At 47.5% G+C, this 20,750-nt stretch overlaps 1 protein-coding gene across 6 annotated transcripts in view; it reads right to left on the bottom strand.

Moving 5' to 3' along the window:
• The window catches only part of LOC138297205 (WAP four-disulfide core domain protein 8-like), a 340,016-nt gene that overhangs the window by 106,837 nt on the left and 212,429 nt on the right, over positions 1-20,750 (bottom strand). For 5 of the 6 annotated variants that reach the window (XM_069236695.1, XM_069236692.1, XM_069236697.1 and 2 more), the window contains one exon: positions 18,410-18,550. The exons of the other annotated variant lie outside the window; for it this stretch is intronic. In XM_069236695.1, the coding sequence (XP_069092796.1) occupies positions 18,410-18,550 (141 nt within the window). The remainder of the gene's footprint in view (positions 1-18,409; positions 18,551-20,750) is intronic. 6 annotated transcript variants of the gene reach the window in all.

Here is a 20,750-nt window from a genome sequence, read left to right as displayed (position 1 = left end):
TTGGCGCGCCATCGGCGCGGCCACGTAGCGGCCGCCATAAGAGGGGGAAGGAGGGGTCAGCTGGGGGCGGGAAGGGGGCAACAAATGGGAGCTGGGGGGGCGGGCCGAGCAGGAGGTGGCGGCAGGAAAGCGGAGGGTGGGGGGGTCAGGTAGAGGGGAGGGGAGAAAAGATAGGGGAGGGGGTTTACAGAGGTGGAGGGGAATAAGGAAAAACAGAGGAGGAGGGGAGTATGGGAGAACAGAAGAGGAGAGGAGAGGAGTGAAGAACAGAAGAGAGAAGAGTGAAGAACAGAAGAGAGAAGAGTCAAGACCAGAAGAGAGAAGAGTCAAGAAGAAGGGTAAAGAAGAAGACGAGAGAAGAGTCCTTGTGTGTCAAGGAGAGGAGTCAGGCAGAAGAGGAGAGACCTGAGAAGCAGAGGGGAAGCGTCCAGAAGATGGGAGGAGACCACGGAGGAAGAGAAGGAACACGCAGAGAAAAGCACAGAGGAGGAGAAGAACACGCAGGACGGGGTGCAGAGAAGAAAGAAGAAACACAGATGAAGAACACAGATGAAGAAAGAAGAAAAGAACACGCAGGTCAGGGTGCAGGGGAGAAAGATGAACGCAGATGAAGAACACAGAAGAAGGACACAGAAGAAGAGAGAACACGCAGGTCGGGGTGCAGAGGAGAAAGAAGAAACACAGATGAAGAACACAAATGAAGAACACAGAAGAAGGACACAGAAGAAGAGAGAACACGCAGGTCAGGGTGCAGAGAAGAAAGAAGAAACACAGATGAAGAACACAGATGAAGAACACAGATGAAGAAAGAAGAAAAGAACACGCAGGTCGGGGTGCAGAGGAGAAAGAAGAACAGAGATGAAGAACACAGATGAAGAAAGAAGAAAGAACACGCAGGTCGGGTGCAGAGGAGAAAGAAGAACACAGATGAAGAACACAGATGAAGAAAGAATAAAAGAACAAGCAGGTCGGGGTGCAGGGGAGAAAGAAGAACACAGATGAAGAACACAGATGAAGAACACAGAAGAAGGACACAGAAGAAGAGAGAACACGCAGGTCGGGGTGCAGAGGAGAAAGAAGAAACACAGATGAAGAACACATTGAAGAACACAGAAGGAGGACACAGAAGAAGAGAGAACACGCAGGATGGGGTGCAGAGGGGAGAGAAGAACACAGATGAAGAACACAGATGAAGACCAAGGAAGAAGAAAGAAGCAGGAATAGAACGCGGTGAGGAAGATGAGCGGGCCGAGGAAGAGCAGAACACGCAGCAAGAGGGCTGCAGAAGAGGAGCAGAGAGCGAAGGGAAGAAGGACAGCAGAGGTGCGGAGAGAGGTTGGAGGAGGGAGCGGAAGGCAGAAGACAGAGGTACAGGAGAAGAGAGGTGAGTAGCGCGGGGCTGGGCCGGGGGAGTACATACTGTTTTTAGCAGGTCTTGCTGGGAGGTGCCAGGAGCCTGGGCTGGTGGAGCTGTAGCGGCAGAGGGAGTGACCTACCCTTGGGTCAAGGGTCGCTAACTCTGCCGCGCAGCGGCCGCCATAAGAGGGAGGAGGGGTCAGCTGGGGGCGGGGCGACGAATGGGAGCGGGGGGCGGGGCCAAGCAGCCAAGATGGTGCATGCTTGAGAATGTGGCTCCGGAGGGGTCTACAATTAATCCTTGAAAATAGCCCACTCTCGGGGACCATTGACTTGTAGAGTCGGTACTCGGGGGCGCCAGGGGGTCCAGAGGAACGAGGGGGAGTCTGATCCTGGAGCGTGGGGGGCCCCGCTGTAGCCAGGGCCACGGGGCTTGCGGCCGTGGTCGAGACCGGGGCCTTGCGTAGTGATGCGGTCCTGCCGGCGGCTCCAGCGCTTGCCAGAGGAGCACATTGAAGAGCAGATTCATCCCAACTTGGCAGAGAACACGCTGCAGTGCATTGGATAAAGCTCCCGTGTGCGCTGGGAGCGCGGTCCGCCGGCGGTAACGGTGGGGGCCCGGCACCCATAATGAGGAAGTAACACCGGGGAATGCAGAACGAGGCGGTGAGCAGGCCTTCAGGGGACTTGTAGAGGACGTTGAAGGGCTGTCTCCCCCCGGCCTGGCAGAAAATACGCTACAGTACATCGGACAAAGTGCCCGTGTGCACAGAGGGCGCGACGGAGTGCGCGATCTACCGGCGGTGTCGGTGCCGGCCCGGTGCCCACAACAAGGAAGTAACGCTGGGGAACAAGGATCGAGGTACAGAGCGCACCCCTAGGGGAACTGTAGAGGTCATTGAAGGGCGGTCTCCCCCCGGATGGGCAGAGAACACGCTGCAGTGCATCGGATAAAGCGCCCGTGTGCGCTGGGGGTGCGACGGAGTGCGCAGTCCGCCGCGTTGTCGGTGCGGGCCCAGCACCCACAACGAGGAAGCAACGCTGGTGAACAAGGACCGAGGTACAGAGTACAGCCCCGGGGGACTTGTAGAGAACATCGAGGAGCAGCCTCGCCTTGGCCTAGCAGAGAACACGCTACAGTACACCGGATAAAGCGCCCGTGTGTGCTGAGGGCGCAATGGAGTGAGCAGGCTGCCGGCGATGCCGGCACAGGCCCGGCACCCACAGCGAGGAAGTAACGCTGGGGAATGAGGAACGAGGCACGGAGCAGGGCCCCAGGGGACTTGCAGAGGACGTGGAAGGGCGGCCTCCCCTCGGCTTGGCAGAGAACACGCTGCAGTGCATCGGATAAAGCGCCCACATGCGCTGAGGACACGAAAGAGAGCACGGTCCGCTGGCGGTGTCGATGCAGGCCCAACACCCACAATGAGGAAGTAACACTGGGGAACAAGGAACGAGGCACGAAGTGCGCCCCCAGGGGACTTGCAGAGGACGTTGAAGGGCGGTCTCACCCCGGCCTGGCGGAAAATACGCTGCAGTGCACCGGATAAAACGCTCGAGGGCGCGACAGAGTGTGCGGGCCGTCGGCGGTGTTGGTACAGGCCCGGCACCCATAACGAGGAAGTAACGCTGGATAACAAGGCCCGAGGTGCAGAGCACAACCCCACAGCACTTGTAGTGGACGTTGAAGGGTGGTCCCTCCTTGGCCTAGCAGAGAACATGCTGCAGTGCATCGGATAAAGCACCTGTAAACTCTGAGGGTGTGGTGGAGTACGTGGTCAGCCGGCGGTGTCGGTGCGGACCTGGCGCCCACAACAGGGAAGGGACACTGGGGAACGAGGACCGAAAGTAAGTGAAACACCTTGGTGGGCAGAGCAATCTCACACTACGCACGAACTTTAGACACCAGGAGTGAGCCCAGCTCCCCATAAGTACATAAAGCAGAAGTGAGGGGGTGAGTCCTACCAAACTTAGCTGGAAGGAGGGAACGCACTTGGACTAAGTTGAAGGTGGAAATGAGAAGGCCTGTAATAGCCGCTGCTGCCCTGGGTGGTGCACTGCACCCGATAGAGGAAATGCTGGAAGTGGAGAGCAGTAAAGACCTGGGCCTGGTGCTTAGGGCAACAATAAGAAGGATCAGCTAGGCCCCTGGGAGTGAGAGAACCAGGTGAAAGAGGGGGAACACTCTAAGAGAACCACAATACTACTGAGTGAAAGAGCTGAGTTGGACTGCTGGATGCAACTGACTGGCCCAAGATAAGCCTTTGAGCTTACGTGAGTGAGTGAAATATAACAGTCCAGCTCACCTTCCTGTTAACACCGAAGTGAAGCACTGCAAGCCTATGTCATCCAAAAGGCGGCACAAGACCAAAGTTATGAACCGTCCAACACACACTGACCCTAAAGAGGGGGAACCTCTGAACTTCTCGCAGACTAGAGTGCAGGATACCCTAGACAAGATCCTAGGGGAAATCGAAGGCACCAAAGCTACACTACAGCACGATATCAATCAAGTGGCTGTAGAGGTAGGACTTCTGAGGGAAGACCATCAAAAACTAACTGACAGAGTTAAAGAGGCGGAGACCGCATTGGCGGATATCACTCCCAAACAAAGAGACACAACAATTATGGTAGAGAATCTCAACGACAGAGTGAAGTGGCTGGAACAGAGAGCTGAGGACGCAGAAGGGAGGAACCGAAGGAACAATATCCGAGTGGTTGGCCTGCCGGAGGGAGCGGAAGGGACGAATATGGTGGTATTTCTGGAAAATTGGTTGCGCACGGTTGTAGCAGCAGACAACTTGACTCCGTTTTTTACGCTTGAACGAGCACACCGAGTGCTCTCGAGACCCCTTGCCCTGGGCAGACCACCCAGAGCGGTGATAGCCAGAGTTCTGCATTACAGAGACAGAGATGCCCTCATCCAGAGGGCCATGGAGACGGGCCCCTTCAGAGTTGCGAATGGAGAGGTGACGTTATTCCCAGATTTCACCTTTGAGGTCCAGACCAGGCGAAACTCGTACATGGCAGTCAAAAAGGCCCTCAGAGCGGAAGGAATCCAGTATTCGCTCCTCTTCCCGGCTCGCTTGAGAGTGACACACGAGGGTAAATCTTTGTTTTTTCAGAACCCTGAGGAGGCCTGGGAATGGTATGAAGCTAATGGAGGCCAGTCGGCACAGAGCGCAAAAGTTAACGTAAGAGAGACTGGAAAGCGCAGAGTCCTAGGGAGGCGGAGGAACAGGGACCGCTCATGTGGGATACCAACGCAGACACAGAAAGAACTTGGAATGCGAGCGGCCCTTGTGGCGGTGGTGTCCATGGGCAGAGAGGCATCCCCCCCAGGAGGCTCCGGGGTAGAATCAGATGGCACAGCGGGGTCCTCCATAGGATGCTCGGAGTCCTCGCCGCGGGCTCCGAAGGTGACCCCCAGACATCAGATGAACTTGTGTAACAGATAGGATACCACAACCCTGGGGCAAGGTGAATTGTATTTACTTGTGGCCCCTCCGGACTATGCCAACAACACGAGTTCTCGTCCAACCAATCAGACTGGCGAGAATTTTAGATACTCTGTTGAACATGTTGCACTGTTGCACAGTTTATTGGGCAACCTACTGTTTGCGAGGCGCCCTGGCGTTAGGGAGTTGGGTTTTACACTTACAACTTTCGCAGGTGCGATGGGCAGGGTGGAGAGAAATACTTATCTACACATTCCAAAACACGGGGAGACTGTACCCAGGGCAGGGGTGGGCAACCTGGATTGCTAATAAGACAACCCCATGGCGGAATATGATATACTAACATGGAATGTATGCAGCATGGGGTCCCCATCCAAACGTCACAGAATACTGTCCTCTTTGAAAAGAAGGGGTGTGCAGGTGGCAATGCTACAAGAAACCCACTTAACCACAGGAGAGGTGGAGAGATTGAGGTGTAGATGGCGAGAGCAGGTGTTTGCCACTGGCTATTCAGTGTATGCGAGGGGTGCCTTGATTTGGATACGAGCGGGGGTTCCCTTTGAAGTCATATCTAAGGACATAGACCATGAGGGTAGGTTTGTGATAGCGGAGGGGAGGCTTCATGGAACTCCAATTGTCCTGGGCAGTGTCTACGCACCCAACCAAGATCAGGTCCCCTTTATAACGCAACTGTGGAGTCATCTCACACGCCAACAAACCGGGGGTATCTCAATCGGGGGAGACTTTAACAGAATATTAGACGTGGACTTAGACCGATCCTCTCCACCGGTAACAGGGGCAGCAACACATAGAGTGGCGAGAAAATTGAGAGAATGGATGAATGTGTGGAGCCTAGAGGATGTACGGCAGGTCCAACACCCCACTGAGAGGGACTATTCATTCTATTCGAGACTTCACCAAGTACATACCAGAATAGATAGGCTGGTGTGTACAGCAGATATCGCACAGGGAATGACCCGCACAGAATACCTTGCTCGCACATTATCAGACCATAACTCCCTACTGGTTACCTGGAAAGTGACAATGGATAGGCCTCCTGCCCCGACATGGAGACTGACCCCCGGCTCGTTAGAGGACCAAGCATACAGAGAATCCCTTCGCCTACACCTTTCAGACCATATTAAAACCAATAAAGTGTAGTGACGGGTTGGATTAGAATGTATTGTGCAGGGTTCCAATTGGAACACGGGGAAGTGGACAGTAGGAACCTGGGAGGAGAGAAGGACGTTTCATGGTGTGTGGGGTTTGTTATACACGGAATAAAGGCTTAAAACTATCCTGTTTCAAGCGCGTCATTACAGGAATTGGCGACGAGGTAAAGAACAGCCCCCACACCAGTTCACTTCGACTGGATTGGATCCTTCTTCACGTATTCTGACTGGAAGTCTTCCGGTTTACTTCGAGGCGACGAGTCGGTGTGTGATGCCGTGTGTGATGCCATCTTCACCCCTCTTTCCGGTATTATTCAATTGCTGTCTGGAGACTTCGTGAATTAGAATTTTGTCGCTGTACATTTTAAGGACTGAGCAGCTGGCGGTGAGAACTCCGTTTGACACTGATCTAAGGTAACCTTTCCGCGAGTGCGCGCGTCGCAGAGAGTACGCGTTAGCCTAATATCAACAGCAGATGGCGGGCTCGCACTGTTTTCAATTTAAGCTTTAAGCATATTTTTTTAACCGGAGAACGAACGCTTTTAATCTTTCTCTGAGGAAAAAAAAATTCCTTCAAGTCAGTCAGCGTGGCACGCATCTGAAAGGCGTTCCACACAATTCTTTCACTGAGCTCAAAGCGCAAACGAAGCCTGTTAAGCACGCTGACAGGCACAGCTAAATGATTGTCTTCACAATTACACATATTCAAGCAAATATGTGTAACATACTAATGAGTCTGCTGATTTATTTCTGTTAACCAAACTTAATTTAGGATTTTCATGGTACTTTCGTTTCGCAACTTTGAAAACTAAGCTATATTCGGAGCTCGAGATTGTGCAAAGGCAGTGCGTACGAAGGCTGCACTCGCTGTGGCAGCAATCAGTTTGGGAGCAGTGTTTCCAGGGCGTGCGAAGACTGCGCACCGGAAGTATTGTGTACTGCAGCTGTCAAGTTTAAGGCAGCGCCCAGGAGGTATTTGTTTACTGATCTTTGAATCTGGAAGTAAACGGAGAAAATTGAAAGGAAAGAATCTTAAGTTTACAATTCTAATACACTAGTTACGGTTTATTCATCTTTCTATTGAGACAATGGCCCTCATTCCGACCCTGGCGGTTTCAAACCGCCAGGGTGGAGGACCGCGGGAGCACCGCCGACAGGCCGGCGGTGCTCCAATGGGCATTCCGACCGCGGCGGTAAAGCCGCGGTCGGACCGGCAACACTGGCGGTCTCCCGCCAGTGTACCGCCGCCCATAGGAATCCTCCAAGGCGGCGCAGCTAGCTGCGCCGCCGAGGGGATTCCGACCCCCCCTACCGCCATCCAGTTGCCGGCAGTTCTCCCGCCGGGAACCGGATGGCGGTAGGGGGGGTCGCGGGGCCCCTGGGGGCCCCTGCAGTGCCCATGCCACTGGCATGGGCACTGCAGGGGCCCCCGTAAGAGGGCCCCTAAATGTATTTCACTGTCTGCTTCGCAGACAGTGAAATACGCGACGGGTGCAACTGCACCCGTCGCACAGCTTCCACTCCGCCGGCTCGATTCCGAGCCGGCTTCATCGTGGAAGCCTCTTTCCCGCTGGGCTGGCGGGCGGCCTGAAGGCGGCCGCCCGCCAGCCCAGCGGGAAAGTCAGAATCACCGCCGCGGTCTTTCGACCGCGGAACGGTATTCTGGCGGCCCCCGACAGGCCGGCGGCGACCGCCGCCGGCCAATGTCGGAATGAGGGCCAATGTCTACTTTGAATTTACATGCACCACAACCATTTCTTTTAGCAAAAGGGGAGCCTGTCATACAATGGCAAGAATGGAAAGAATATTTCTGCAATTACATTGAAATTTTTGAAGATGAAGAATTTTCTGCGGAAAAGAAAAAGAAAATTCTATTGCATTGTATTGGTCCTGGGGGCTTGTACAATGAGATGGAAAAAAAATCCAGGAGTGATTCTGATGGTGGGGATGTATTTACTCATGCTTTAGAGGATTTAGACACTCATTTTTCTCCGACGGTCTGTGTAGCGGTGGACAGATTCAAATTTTTTCAAAGAAAACAATCTAAGTCAGAATCTGTAGAAGAGTATGTGTCAGCTCTTAGGATCTTAGCTAAAACGTGCAGATTTGGTGGATTGCAAGATGAATTCATACGTGATCAAATTGTAATGCATACCAGTAATCCTAATATTCAAGATAAATTATGGGTAAATGGAGAAGCACCGTTGAGGGAAGTTATAGTGCTAGTTAAAAAAGCGGAACTTACTGGTAGATGTGTCAAAGCCATGGAAGAGGATACGAAAGAGGTAAAGCAAGTTTTGGTTACCCAAGGAAATTCTACTAGCAAATTCGACACGAAAAGTACACGCTACAAACAGAAGGATCAGCGAGATCAACACAATATTACACGCTACAAACAGGAGGATCAGCGAGATAAACACAATATAAAAAAATGTTTTAGATGTGGAAGCACTGACCATTTTGCTGATAACAAGAAGTGTCCTGCTAAAAATCAGAAATGTTCATTATGTGGTCGAATTGGGCATTTCGCAAGAGTTTGCAAAAGTGCAAGAAAAGGAAATATTACGTTTATCGAAGAAGAGAATGATTTGGTGTGTCAGGAGAATCAGGATGATGAGAATGGGGTCTTTTGCATTGAATATGATTTGCTGGATATTGAACAAGGAGGGAATAAAAAACCTGTATGCGTGCTGAGAATGGGTGGTATAGATGTCGATGTAACAGTTGATTCGGGTTCACCTTTCTCAATAATTGAACAAAAAATTTGGTCAGAAAAATTCAAAGTAACATATGGTGACATACTTGATAGAACAGAGGTGAAAGCAAAAAGTTATACTGGGGAGAGAATTAATTTTGTAGGGTACAAAAATATGGAATTTGAATTTAAAGGAAAAAAAGCTATGTGCAAATTGTATATATCGGAAAAAGGACCATCTGTTTTGGGGTGGGTTGACCAAGGGAAATTAGGGATAATCCTTAACCCCAATAGCTCTGAGCCAGTATTATCAACTGTTAGTTGCGTTGATTATGATGGAATTGTTCACAAATATCCTAAAGTGTTTTCAGGAAAAGTGGGGTGTTTGAACGATTTTAGACACAAAATTGTGTTGAAAAGTGGAGTCAAACCAGTGGTTCACAAAGTTCGTTATGTGCCCTTCTCGGTCAGAGACGAAGTTTTATGTGAACTTAAAAGACTCACGAATGAGGGCATAATAGAGCGAGTGGAATCAGCAGAGTGGATTTCTCCCCTGGTTGTAGTTAAGCGTACGAATGGTAAGATCAGATTGTGTATCGACTTAAGAAGTCTGAATGAAAGCATAATGATTGATCAGTACCCTCTACCAAAGATAAATGAGATGTTTGCATGCACGAAGGGTATGAGTTGGTTTTCTACTCTTGATTTAAAATCAGCTTATCACCAAATTAAGCTTAATTCGGATTGCAAGAAATTAACAACGTTCATAACGCCATTTGGTTGCTATCAATTCACGAGGGTACCATTCGGGTTGGCTTCAGCCGCTGCAATGTTCCAGAGAATCATGAGTGACTTACTATTTGGTATTAATGGTGTTATGTTCTTTCAAGACGATGTTTTAATAATGGGTAAGACTAAGGATGAGCATGATGAGACATTACTTCTGGTATTGGATGTGTTTGAAAAGAAAGGTTTGACTGTGGAGTTTGGAAAGTGCAGAATTGCTAGTAGGAGTGTTAAATATCCTGGTCATGAAATCAGTGAGGACGGCATAAAACCCAAGGAAGAATTGGTGAAAGCATTCATGATGGCACCTGTTCCCCACAATAAGGACGAAGTCCGAGCTTTTTTGGTCTGGTGGAGTTTATTTCAAAATTCATAGAAAATTTTTCTGAAAAAACATTTGCCATAAGACAACTATTGAAGACTCGAGTTAAACTTGTATGGTCCAGAAATTGTCAGGAGGAATTTGACAAACTAAAAGTTGAAATTAGTAAAGCTCCTTTCTTGAAGGGTTTTGATCCTTTAAGTAAAATATTTGTCACCACTGATGCCAGCGCAAAAGGTTTAGGGGCTGTGTTATCACAAAAGAATGATGAAAATGAGGAATGGATTGTTGGTTTTGCTTCCAGATCATTATCGGATGCAGAGATTAAATATTCTGTAATAGAAAAGGAGATGTTGGTGTGTTCTTGGGCTTTAGTACATTTCAGGCAATATATATGGGGACTTAAAGTGATTGTAAGAACGGATCACAAGCCCTTGACGAAAGTTCTAACCAGTAAGGGGTTACAGAACGCTTCTCCTAGATTAGCCAGAATGTCGGTGAAACTATTGGATTTCAATTATGAGGTACAGTACATACCAGGTACAAAGAATAGGGTTGCAGATTTTCTAAGTCGTTTACCATTACCTTTTGATTCTAGGAAGGATTCGGATGAGGAGTTTGTCGAGGATGAACAGGTTGCTTTGTTATTTGATGAGGGACATGATGGAGTCAACATAGATGAATAGAAAAAGGGCATGGAAACTGATAAAGATTTACAGAAAATATTGACGTATGTGCGTTTTGGGTGGCCGAACAAAAAGATTCTCTGTGAAACAGAGCGTAGCTTTTGGGAAGTTCGCAATGAGCTGAGTGAGGAGCAAAATATCCTCCTGAGGTGCGGTAGGTTTGTTCCACCAAAGTCACTTCGTACAAAATTTTTGGTAGTGTGTCATGAAGGGCATTTAGGCATTTCTAAAACCAAAGCGAGAGTGAAGAATATGTACTGGTGGCCAGGTTTGGATGTTGAGGTGGAGAGATTAGTAAGAGAATGTTCCATGTGTGAGAATGCTGACAAAACACAGAAGACTTTCATCCCACCGTTGTTTCCCATCCCATGTCCTAATATGCCATGGGACAAAATTGGTATAGATATCATAGGACCGGTAGATAACATGCAGGCTGAAAAGAAATTCATTATTGTAGCCATGGATCACTTTTCTAAATGGCCGGAGGTGAAAATCACTGATAACATACAGAGTGAGGATGTCGTGAGGTTTCTAGATAAGTTGTTTATTAAGGAGGGGCTACCAAGATGTGTAATTTCTGATAACGGCCCTCAATTTATTGCTGACATTTTCAAAAAATTATTGAAAAGGAATGGAATTTTACATAAATTAACTTCGGTATATCATCCAGAAGGCAATGGTTTAGTTGAGCGTTTTAACCGAGTAATTAAAAGCACTTTACAATTGGCAGCTAGTAGCGGTTTGAACTGGGAAAAGGAAGTATACAAAATGATTTGGGCTTACAGGATAACACCCAATAGTAGCACTGGTAAAAGTCTGTTTGTTATCATGAGAGGCAGGGAACCTGTTAGCAAGGAGTGTGCATGGATTTGGGAAGGAAAACTTTCTGAATGGTCTTTGGAAAATGTAAAAAAAAAATTATTAGAGGCAAAAAAAATGTACAAGTTAAATTATGATCGGAAACAGAATGCGAGAATAGTTCCTGTGATTGTGGGTGACTGGGTAAGAGTTAAAAAGAATGGTAAAGTGCGTAAGAATGAAAGCAAGTTCAGTGAACCTTGGAAAGTTACTCAGTTATTTTGTAATTCGGCACTATTGAGTGATGGGAAGGTGTGGCATCTAAGTCGCTTGGCTAAATGTAAAAATGTGTGTGATAAGGGCAGAAGGAATTATGACTGGATGGATGATGAGCGTGATGGGAATAGTATTGGAGGTGATGTGGGAAGTCGAGAAGTAAGAAATGAGAATGGAGCTAGAATTGAGAATGAATTCTTGGATGTTAATTCCGGTGGTAGAAGGGGAAGATTCGGAAGGAATATCAGAACACCACTGAAATTGAGAGATTATGTACATTAGTTTTACATCTGTTACGCCATATAAAGTGAACGTGATTGTGATACAATGTTCTATTTCAAAATGTTTCTTTTTCACTAGTGGATTTACTGTGTTGTATAGTTTCAAAATATATATGTTTTTGTATGTTCAGAGGGAAGGTGTGTAGTGACGGGTTGGATTAGAATGTATTGTGCAGGGTTCCAATTGGAACACGGGGAAGTGGACAGTTGGAACCTGGGAGGAGAGAAGGACGTTTCATGGTGTGTGGGGTTTGTTATACACGGAATAAAGGCTTAAAACTATCCTGTTTCAAGCGCGTCATTACATAAAGGATCAGTCTCTTCAAGATTCTTGGAATGAGAGGCCCTCAAGGTGACAACTAGAGGTTTTTGCCTAGGTCAGACAGTCGGAGTGAGACGCACTCTAGAACGCAAACTGAATAGTTTAGAGAGATATTACACGAAGGGGAACGAGGTAGGGAGAATGGGGATGCAGTACAGGAAAGATATGTTCAGGCACGGAAGTCATATGCCCAGGTGGAAGAGCAGCTCCGCTGTCACAACCTTTCGGTAATATCTGGCATCAATCCAGGCTGAGGACGGCCGCTCAGGTAGAATGCTGGCGTGGTGATTGAGGGCCGAAGGGGACAGTGGACCCATTACAAGTGTCTATGATAAAGGGGGGAAACATCAGTGTAAGCCGGGACCCATAAATGACGCCTTCAAAGGGTACTACTCCCATCTCTGCGGGGCTCCGGGAGAGCTTAGAGCAGATGACCTCGACAATTTTTTGCGTCCACTCCCTCTGACCACGCTAGCACCCAAGGAACAGGATAGTTTAGGAGGCCCGCTGACTGTAGACGAGGTACAGAAGGCTATTGCACAGCTGGCCTCCAGTAAGACCCCAGGGATGGATGGACTTCCCATGGACTTTTACAAAAAATATACTGCACTGTTAGCCCCCCAGTTGGTGGAGATGTACACGGAGGCATTGCAAGGCGGAATGCTACCGGACTCACTTAGGGCGGCACTGGTGGTTCCTCTGCCCAAAACGAAGTAGAGAGAGGCCTCAGTAACGGACTTCGGACCTCTGTCGATGTTGAATAACGATTTTAAAATCCTCAGTAAAGCCTTAGCCAATAGACTCCTATGCCACATCACCGGGTTAGTGCATACCGATCAAAATGGCTTTGTCACAAACCGCAGCACCTCTTTGAACTTGAGGCGTTTGTTCGCCATCTTGCACATGCCCGAAGAAGAGAGGCCCAGGGCAGGAGTGCTGCTTGCAGTAGATTTTGAGAAAGCTTTTGATTCGGTTAGATGTGACTATTTGAGAACAGTGATGCAGCAGATGGGAATGGGAGAAGGCTGGATAAAATGGGTGGACTTACTGTATATGTCCCCGTTGGCGAGGGTGAGGACGGGCAGAATGATATCGGATACTTACCCTATGTACCGTGGGACGCGACAGGGGTGCCCGCTATCGCCGCTTCTATTTGCTCTGGCCATAGAACCACTGGCGGTTGAAATGCGAAGCAAGGGCATTGGCAAGGTAGTAAAATGGGGTCAATCAGAACATATAATTTCACTATATGCTGATGATATACTGATATACCTCAATGATGGAGAGTCGGGCCTACCTTGGGCCTTGCAGACGCTGGACTATTACGGTGCACTCTCAGGTCTATGCCTCAACAGAAGCAAGGCATTCATTTTTCCCCTAACACAAACTTATGGGCAACCCTCCTCCTGCCCTGGGGACATAGTTTGGGCTCCATGCACTTTTAAGTATTTGCGTATACAGGTATACCATGAGACTGGGGATCGGAGAGATGGAAACATTGGCCCATATTTATACTTTTTGACGCTAAACTGCGCTAACGCAGTTTAGCGTAAAAAAATTTAGCGCCGTCTAACGACATTCTGAAGCACCATGCGGGCGCCGTATTTATGGAATGGCGTTAGCCGGCGCTAGCAGACCGGTGCTGCCTGGTGTGTGTGGAAAAAAACCACGTAGACCAGGCAGCGCCGGCGTAGGGGGAAAATGGCGTTAGGGCGTCTTAAAATGGGGCAAGTTAGGTTGAGGCAAAAAAATCGCCTCAACCCGATTTGCGCCATTTTTTTCGACGCCCAGACGCCATTTAAATGACTCCTGTCTTAGTAAAGACAGGAGTCATGCCCCCTTGCCCAATGGCCATGCCCAGGGGACTTATGTCCCCTGGGCATGGTCATTGGGCATAGTGGCATGTAGGGGGGCACAAATAAGGCCCCCCTATGACACCAAAAATAAAATAAAAAAAATAACAAATTATACTTACCTGAACTTACCTGAATGTCCCTGGGATGGGTCCCTCCATCCTTGGGTGTCCTCCTGGGATGGGCAAGGGTGGCAGGGGGGGTCCCTGGGGGCATGGGAGGGCACCTGTGGGCTCATTTTGAGCCCACAGGCCCCTTAACGCCTACCCTGACCCAGGCGTTAAAAAGTGGCGCAAATGCGGGGTTTTTTGACCCGACCACTCCCGGGCGTGATTTTTGCCCGGGAGTATAAATACGACGCATTTGCGTCGCCGTCATTTTTTTAGACGGGAACGCCTTCCTTGCATCTCATTAACGCAACTAAGGCGTTCACGCAAAAAAATGACGCTATTTGCCCATACTTTGGCGCTAGACGCGTCTAACGCCAAAGTATAAATATGGCGTTAGTTTTGCGCCGAATTTGCGTCGAAAAAAACCACGCTAATTCGGCGCAAACGGAGTATAAATACGGGCCATTGTTTCTGGCGCACATTAAAACTATCCATCATGGCCAGAATTTATTTATCTAAAATGATCATGCTCCTCCGCCTCCTCTATTATTTTGCTAACCTACCATTATCGATTCCTTCAGCGTGGTTTTGAGAGTTAAATACTCTATTAGGGAGCTTATCTGGGATGATGACCGCAGACGTACAGCACTCCCGACCCTGTGTAGACCAACTTTAGCAGGAGGCCTGGGGGTTACAGATTTTGAGGCCTACTACCTGTCATGCCAACCGCAATGGGTCACCAGTTGGTTAGTTGGAAAGGGATACCTGGACAGATGGATTACAGTGGGAGATAGAGGTACGGACCGAGTCATAGAGCAATTGATTAATAAGAAGGTGCACGCCAAATGAAATGATGATGAAAGTAGCCATTCTTTGCTGGAAGAGGTGTGCAAGACGAGTGGGGGTGGGATCCCCTTATTCTCCGGCCTTGCCACTGACCGCCCTAATACTAGATCTAGGGGAGGATGGCTTGGTGGGTACAGGGCTCGGGATTTGGAAAAGGGCAGGAGTAGAGACGGTAGGTGACTTATTCCGGGATGAGGTGTTGAGGTCCTTCACTGATCTAGTGAATGATAGGGGACTCCATCTGGGACAATTCCTTCTGTACCAAAAGTTAACACATAATCTATGGGAACTCTGGGAAACAGTGAATGCAGAGCCTGCCACCCATCAGATATTACACCTCCTCCTAACATTGGGGGATGATGCACACCGCATCACAAGACTGTATGGAGCCCAATAGGAAGGAGCCCTTGACCCAATGCAATCCTTACGGGAGGGGTGGGAGAGATCCTTGGAAAATGAAATAACAGACTCAGAGTGGAGTAGAGTGCTAGCGTACCCAAAGGAAGTGTCGAGAAACACGAGACTGAGATATACTCAATATAATTACACGCACAGGACGTACCTCACCCCACACCGCTTATCCTTAATGTACGCGGGGTCCCCAGGGCATGCCCCAGGTGCAGTGACGTGAACGCAGACTTCGACCACATGGTGTGGAGCTGCCCAGACCTGTGTCAGGGCTGGGGCAGTGTGTTGGCGGACCTCTCTAGACTGCTTGAAAGGGATTTGACCCTACCTCCCAATGTGTGCCTAGTGGGTCTTGGACCCGGACTCCCACGTGGGAAGGTGAGGAGTCATTTTCTGAACCTTGCTCTGGTTTTATACCGGAGACTGATCACCTTGTGGTGGAAATCCCCCAGATGCCCGTCACCGACAGAATGGAGATGGGAAGTAGAGAAGTGGGCTAGAGCAGAACTGCAGATACTGAAGAGAGAGGAGGAGCGTGGACTCCGCCAGACCCCCATCGCTCCACAATGGGAGGAGATACTGACAAAGTGGGAAGGGATGCTGAGGCGTACGGACACAACCACAGAGGGACTGACATAAAAATAAAAACTAAAGGACCAAGATAGAGGTTGGCTGTGACACAACTCCTGGGGTAGGGAAGGATAAATCCAGGGTATGGAACCTAGAAGACACTAGAAGGGAAACGAAGACAAACATGGAATGCACAGCCAAGGGCACAGAAATGACCGAGTGGGGTTAGAGGGAACGGGCATTATTTGAGGGAATTACCGTTTTGGGATTAAAATAGGGATGGATAACATGAAAAGTGCCAACCCTGCTCCAGGGTAACGGAAAAGAGGTTGACTTCAGACAATGGTACCACCTGCCCATACAAGTTCCATTGCACCATTAGCCTGTTTAATTTCAGTTAAAGACTGTTTTAGATGTACAACAATCAGATCAATGGCATAGCTCTCATGTGGTGCACAGGCAAGGCTTCAGAATTAGACCATAAGCAATTCAAATTGATGTAAAGGTAAAAGAAAGTATGTGATATTTGACCAAACGTATGTAACAGCCTGAGTTGCATGGGAAACCTCAACTACCATACAAAATCATTCTGTATTTGTATAACAGCAAATTGTTAATAAAAATATTAAAAAAAAAAAAAAAAGGTTATAGGTCTCCTCGTATATTAACGGCACACATGCTGAAAATACATGATTATTTTGGAGCTCAGGTGACTTGTGAAATCCATATTTTGGTATTAAACATCACACTGGTTATATTTTTATTGTTTGGTTACAGTGTCTGCCTCATATATGAGATTGGGTGCTTCCTCATTTCATTCAGAGTTGGCGTGAGATGGCCATGACCTGGTTACTAGGTGTAATCATTATTCAAAGTCCTATTATTCCTGCTACTATTCTTCTGGTTGAGGCAGCAGTGATGATAGAGGCTTCCATGACCCAGAGGCCTAGGCCTAGCTCTCCCCTTTCTGCTGCATCACTCATGCTTCTGTCTTCTCCTTGCTTTTTTCCCCATTTTTTGAGTGTCTTCTGCTTGCCTTTCCCTTGTACTCACTGCTTTCTCCTTGCTTTTCACCTAGGTTTTGTGTTCCTTCTCATTTCTTTTCCCTAGTTTTGACGGTTTTATCTTTGCTTTTCCCCATTTTTTGCATACGTTCTCCTTGCATTTTCCCCTTTTTTTAAGTGCCTTCTCCTTGTTTTTCCCTCATTTTCACTGCTTTCTCCTTGCTTTTTCCCTTTTTTGTGTGATTTCTCCTTGCTTTCCCTAATTTTCACTGCTTTCTCCTTCGTTTTTTTCTCAGTTTTTTTGTGTGCCTTTGCATTTCTTTTCCCTCATTTTCACTGATTTCTCCTTGCCATCTGTTATTTTTCTGCCTCCAACCTAGACCCACCGACCACCTCCCAGGGCCCCTCACTCCTCCCAGGATCTACTTAATGGAGGACACAGGGCGACCTCATTAACCAGGTTCCAGGTGAAGTGCTCCATATTCTGCTGCATCACTCTTGCATCTGTCTTCTTTCTGCTTTTTCAGTGCCTTGAGACGCTCACTGTGATTTATTGATGACTGCAGCTAGCTTGGAGGGAGATTAATAGCATTACTGGTTTTATACTTGTGAAAAATCAATGGATGGCGGGAGAGTATGTCTGTGTTTTACTCTGTGCTCTCAGACTCCTAATCCCAAAGTCACCAACTCTATAAAAGACACATGAAAATAACACCTAACTTCAATCATATTCCTCCTTTCACCTACCAACCTACATCTTCCTGGCCCTAACACCTTACCAATCCTTATTCTACTCACCAGCATGCAAGCACCAGCTCCCTTGTAAGAACCAGACCACCACACCTACTATACCTTCCATGTACAGAGCGTCAACACATACTCAGACACCCACAAGTACTAGGAGGCCTTATCAGTGGCCGATAGGACTAAACAAGGATCAGAAACATAACATAGCAGGCTTTATGTAGCTCAGAGTCCTCCCCAGGCTTGAGTCACTCGTCTCCAGTTCATGCATCCATATGTGCAGCCCTCTTCTGCAGCAACTCTGATCACACCTGGCTGCATCCTATGTCACCCAGATCCCACGTCAGCCTCACTCCACCCATCTCTAATCCCACCTACTCACATTCTGATCCCATGTCACCCTCACGCCAATAAAACCTAGGTTCACCCTGTCTCATTCTGATCCAATTGCAGGCTGACTTTATCCAATTCTTATCCCATCTCAACCTATCCCACTCTGCACCCACCTGAGCCTTACAACATGGAATGGTGATTCCATGCCAGGATTTCCACTTGCCTTGTCATGTCATCTGATATCCGATGAACACATAAATTCATCTAGTTACTGCTGCATTTCCAGCACTACTGCTTTAGCCCCTATAAAGCTTTTCACTGACAAATTCCACATAAGTATGGAGAATTAATCAACTGATTGGATGAATGATGTAATGCTGATAGAATACCTTTTACACATTTGTCTTCACACATGCTGAAGCAGCACCTCTCATCTGTGAGACACTCAAAGTCACTCTGGCAGCCTATTACAACCTCATCGCACTTGTTGAGTTCAGCAGAAGTCAGGAGGGGACAGAGATCAGATTGAGCTGTAACAAGGAAAATAGATTGACTGTAGATAATGAATACTTCACACCTTGCATATCAAATTCACCATTTCATCAATCAATTACTACTTCTCTGACTCTGTTCTATACATATTTTCTCTCTGTCTCTCTTCTCTCTGTCCCTTAGCTTATTGTTTTTTCATTGACACCAATAATTACACCCCTCCAAAAGATTGAGCAATAAAAGCCTTATGTGCTTCAAATGCATGAGATAGCATACACATTGCATACAGTAGTTCAGTGTAATGTGGACCTATACATAGCAGCAGGGGTGATATGCAATGAGCATAGGGGAAACATGTATGCAACAGACTAAAGTCAGATGGATGACATACTATGGAATAAAAGATGTGTCAAGGTAAGCCTAAGAACATGGGAATGTGATACCATTTACCATCTACCAGGCGGTACACATCCTCCCTACTCCCTTAATAATCCATAAATAGGGACTGCTAAACCCTCTTTCTTGTATGGCCATGTCAACCCTTCCTGTTTCACAGGAGGTTGGAGGCTTATATTAACCAAACGAAATACACCCTGAGCTATTAAAAATGAAATAGTCAACATTATAGGATAGCTAATAAAATGCTTAGATAATACATTAATCTTAATAAAAGCTATAAGAATCATAATATACAGCAGCTGGGAACTCCACCGTTCAACATGGGAATACATTTCATCAATGGCAGGGAGAGCTGGGCTGCTAGGGTGCAAACTGAGACCTTTTTACTCTGCGGTCCTGTGGCTGTTCAAACTAGTGAACCCAAGTGGTAGCACCAAGGTCCCCCTTTTAGCATTCGATACTCAGGGAAGTAAAGCAGAGCTACTCATGCCTTACTCAGGGAGATGGCTTAGGGTGAGCAGCTGAGAACTAAATGTAGCACACCACAGCCTAAACTTGAGTTTGTAAAGTGCACCTTCACCCTTTGGGATCTTGGTGCTAAATAACAGGTGTTTATTGTTACACAAGTCAATGGTAACCATTTTATCAACCGCAGAAGGATGAAGGTGAGGTCATACAGTTTTAGGTAATGGATGTATTAGTCAGATGTGTGAACATTGAAGGTGACATTGGGTGGCTGCAGAGCACTTCTGGGAGAGGGATAAAAGTGTGAAGTGTTTTGATGGTTTATTAAAGTTTGACTTCCTGTTGTGCCAGTCCCATTTTCAAGATTAGTGCTCTGGTAATTGAAACAGTCCTGCTACTGGGCGCTTCTTAAAACAAGCGGGCTGCATCTTCCCAGAGCCAAAGGTGCCCCAACAATTGGGGATTATATTTTCCCATACTACTTGTATAGATGTGGGGAGGGAGGAATCTAAATTAAATCCACTTTTGGCTTTAGAAAGTCCCACATGTAAATTGTTAGATTGGCATCCTCTGTCCACATATGGGCAGGAGTACTTTGCAGCTTAGTTGTTAATTTATTAGGTCAGCCGAAAGAAGATGCACTGCTCCTTTTCGGAATTAGATTTTTGGAGAAGTCGGCACCATGGATGTCATCGAGGGGCCGCCAGAGGTCACAGCTGCGACCGCTAGCTTGCCCCTAGCGACCTCTGGCACTGCCTCTGCGCCCCTAACCTCAAAGGTAGTGAAGGCGGTGCAAGGAACAGAAATTAAACATTGCTCCGGGAAACTTGTTTACTTTCTGTTGCCTTAACCGTGTAAAGCACGTTCAGTAAAAATAACCTGGTGGCTCCTTTGTGAGGTGCCCCTAAGATTATCTGCAACTTGTACAGTAAAAAAGGATAACAAGCATTTGCAATGCAATAGGTCTGGCATTTGCTCGACTTAGAGCTATTAGCATTGGAAAGTCCAAACTGGACTTTTATTGCCACATAAATTGAAATTGAAAAGTAATACAGTTTTACATAACCAAGCCGATTTAAAGCGCCACGCCATGAGCGTGAAGGAGCACAAAAAAGGAAACAGAAGTTTGCTCGTATTCAAACATATCAGCAATTATTAATGTAACAGGGTTGATGTCATGCAAAGCACTCAACTACTGCCCAGCGAAATCACACTGGGTAGGAAATAAAAAGAAAAAAGTAGTCCAGAAGCCATGCCAAAAACATGGAGCCTTGTATGTTTTCAGTAGGTGGCCAGTGCTCTCGAGGAGGGATAAACCCTGGAAAAGGCATGATGTATAAATGGCTTTCACAAATGAAATCAAGCGATTTTTAA

The sequence above is a fragment of the Pleurodeles waltl genome, chromosome 5, assembly GCF_031143425.1.
Source record: "Pleurodeles waltl isolate 20211129_DDA chromosome 5, aPleWal1.hap1.20221129, whole genome shotgun sequence".
Lineage (NCBI taxonomy): Eukaryota > Metazoa > Chordata > Amphibia > Caudata > Salamandridae > Pleurodeles > Pleurodeles waltl.
Note: the sequence above shows the minus strand (reverse complement) of the source record. Positions and strands in the feature narration are given on the sequence as shown.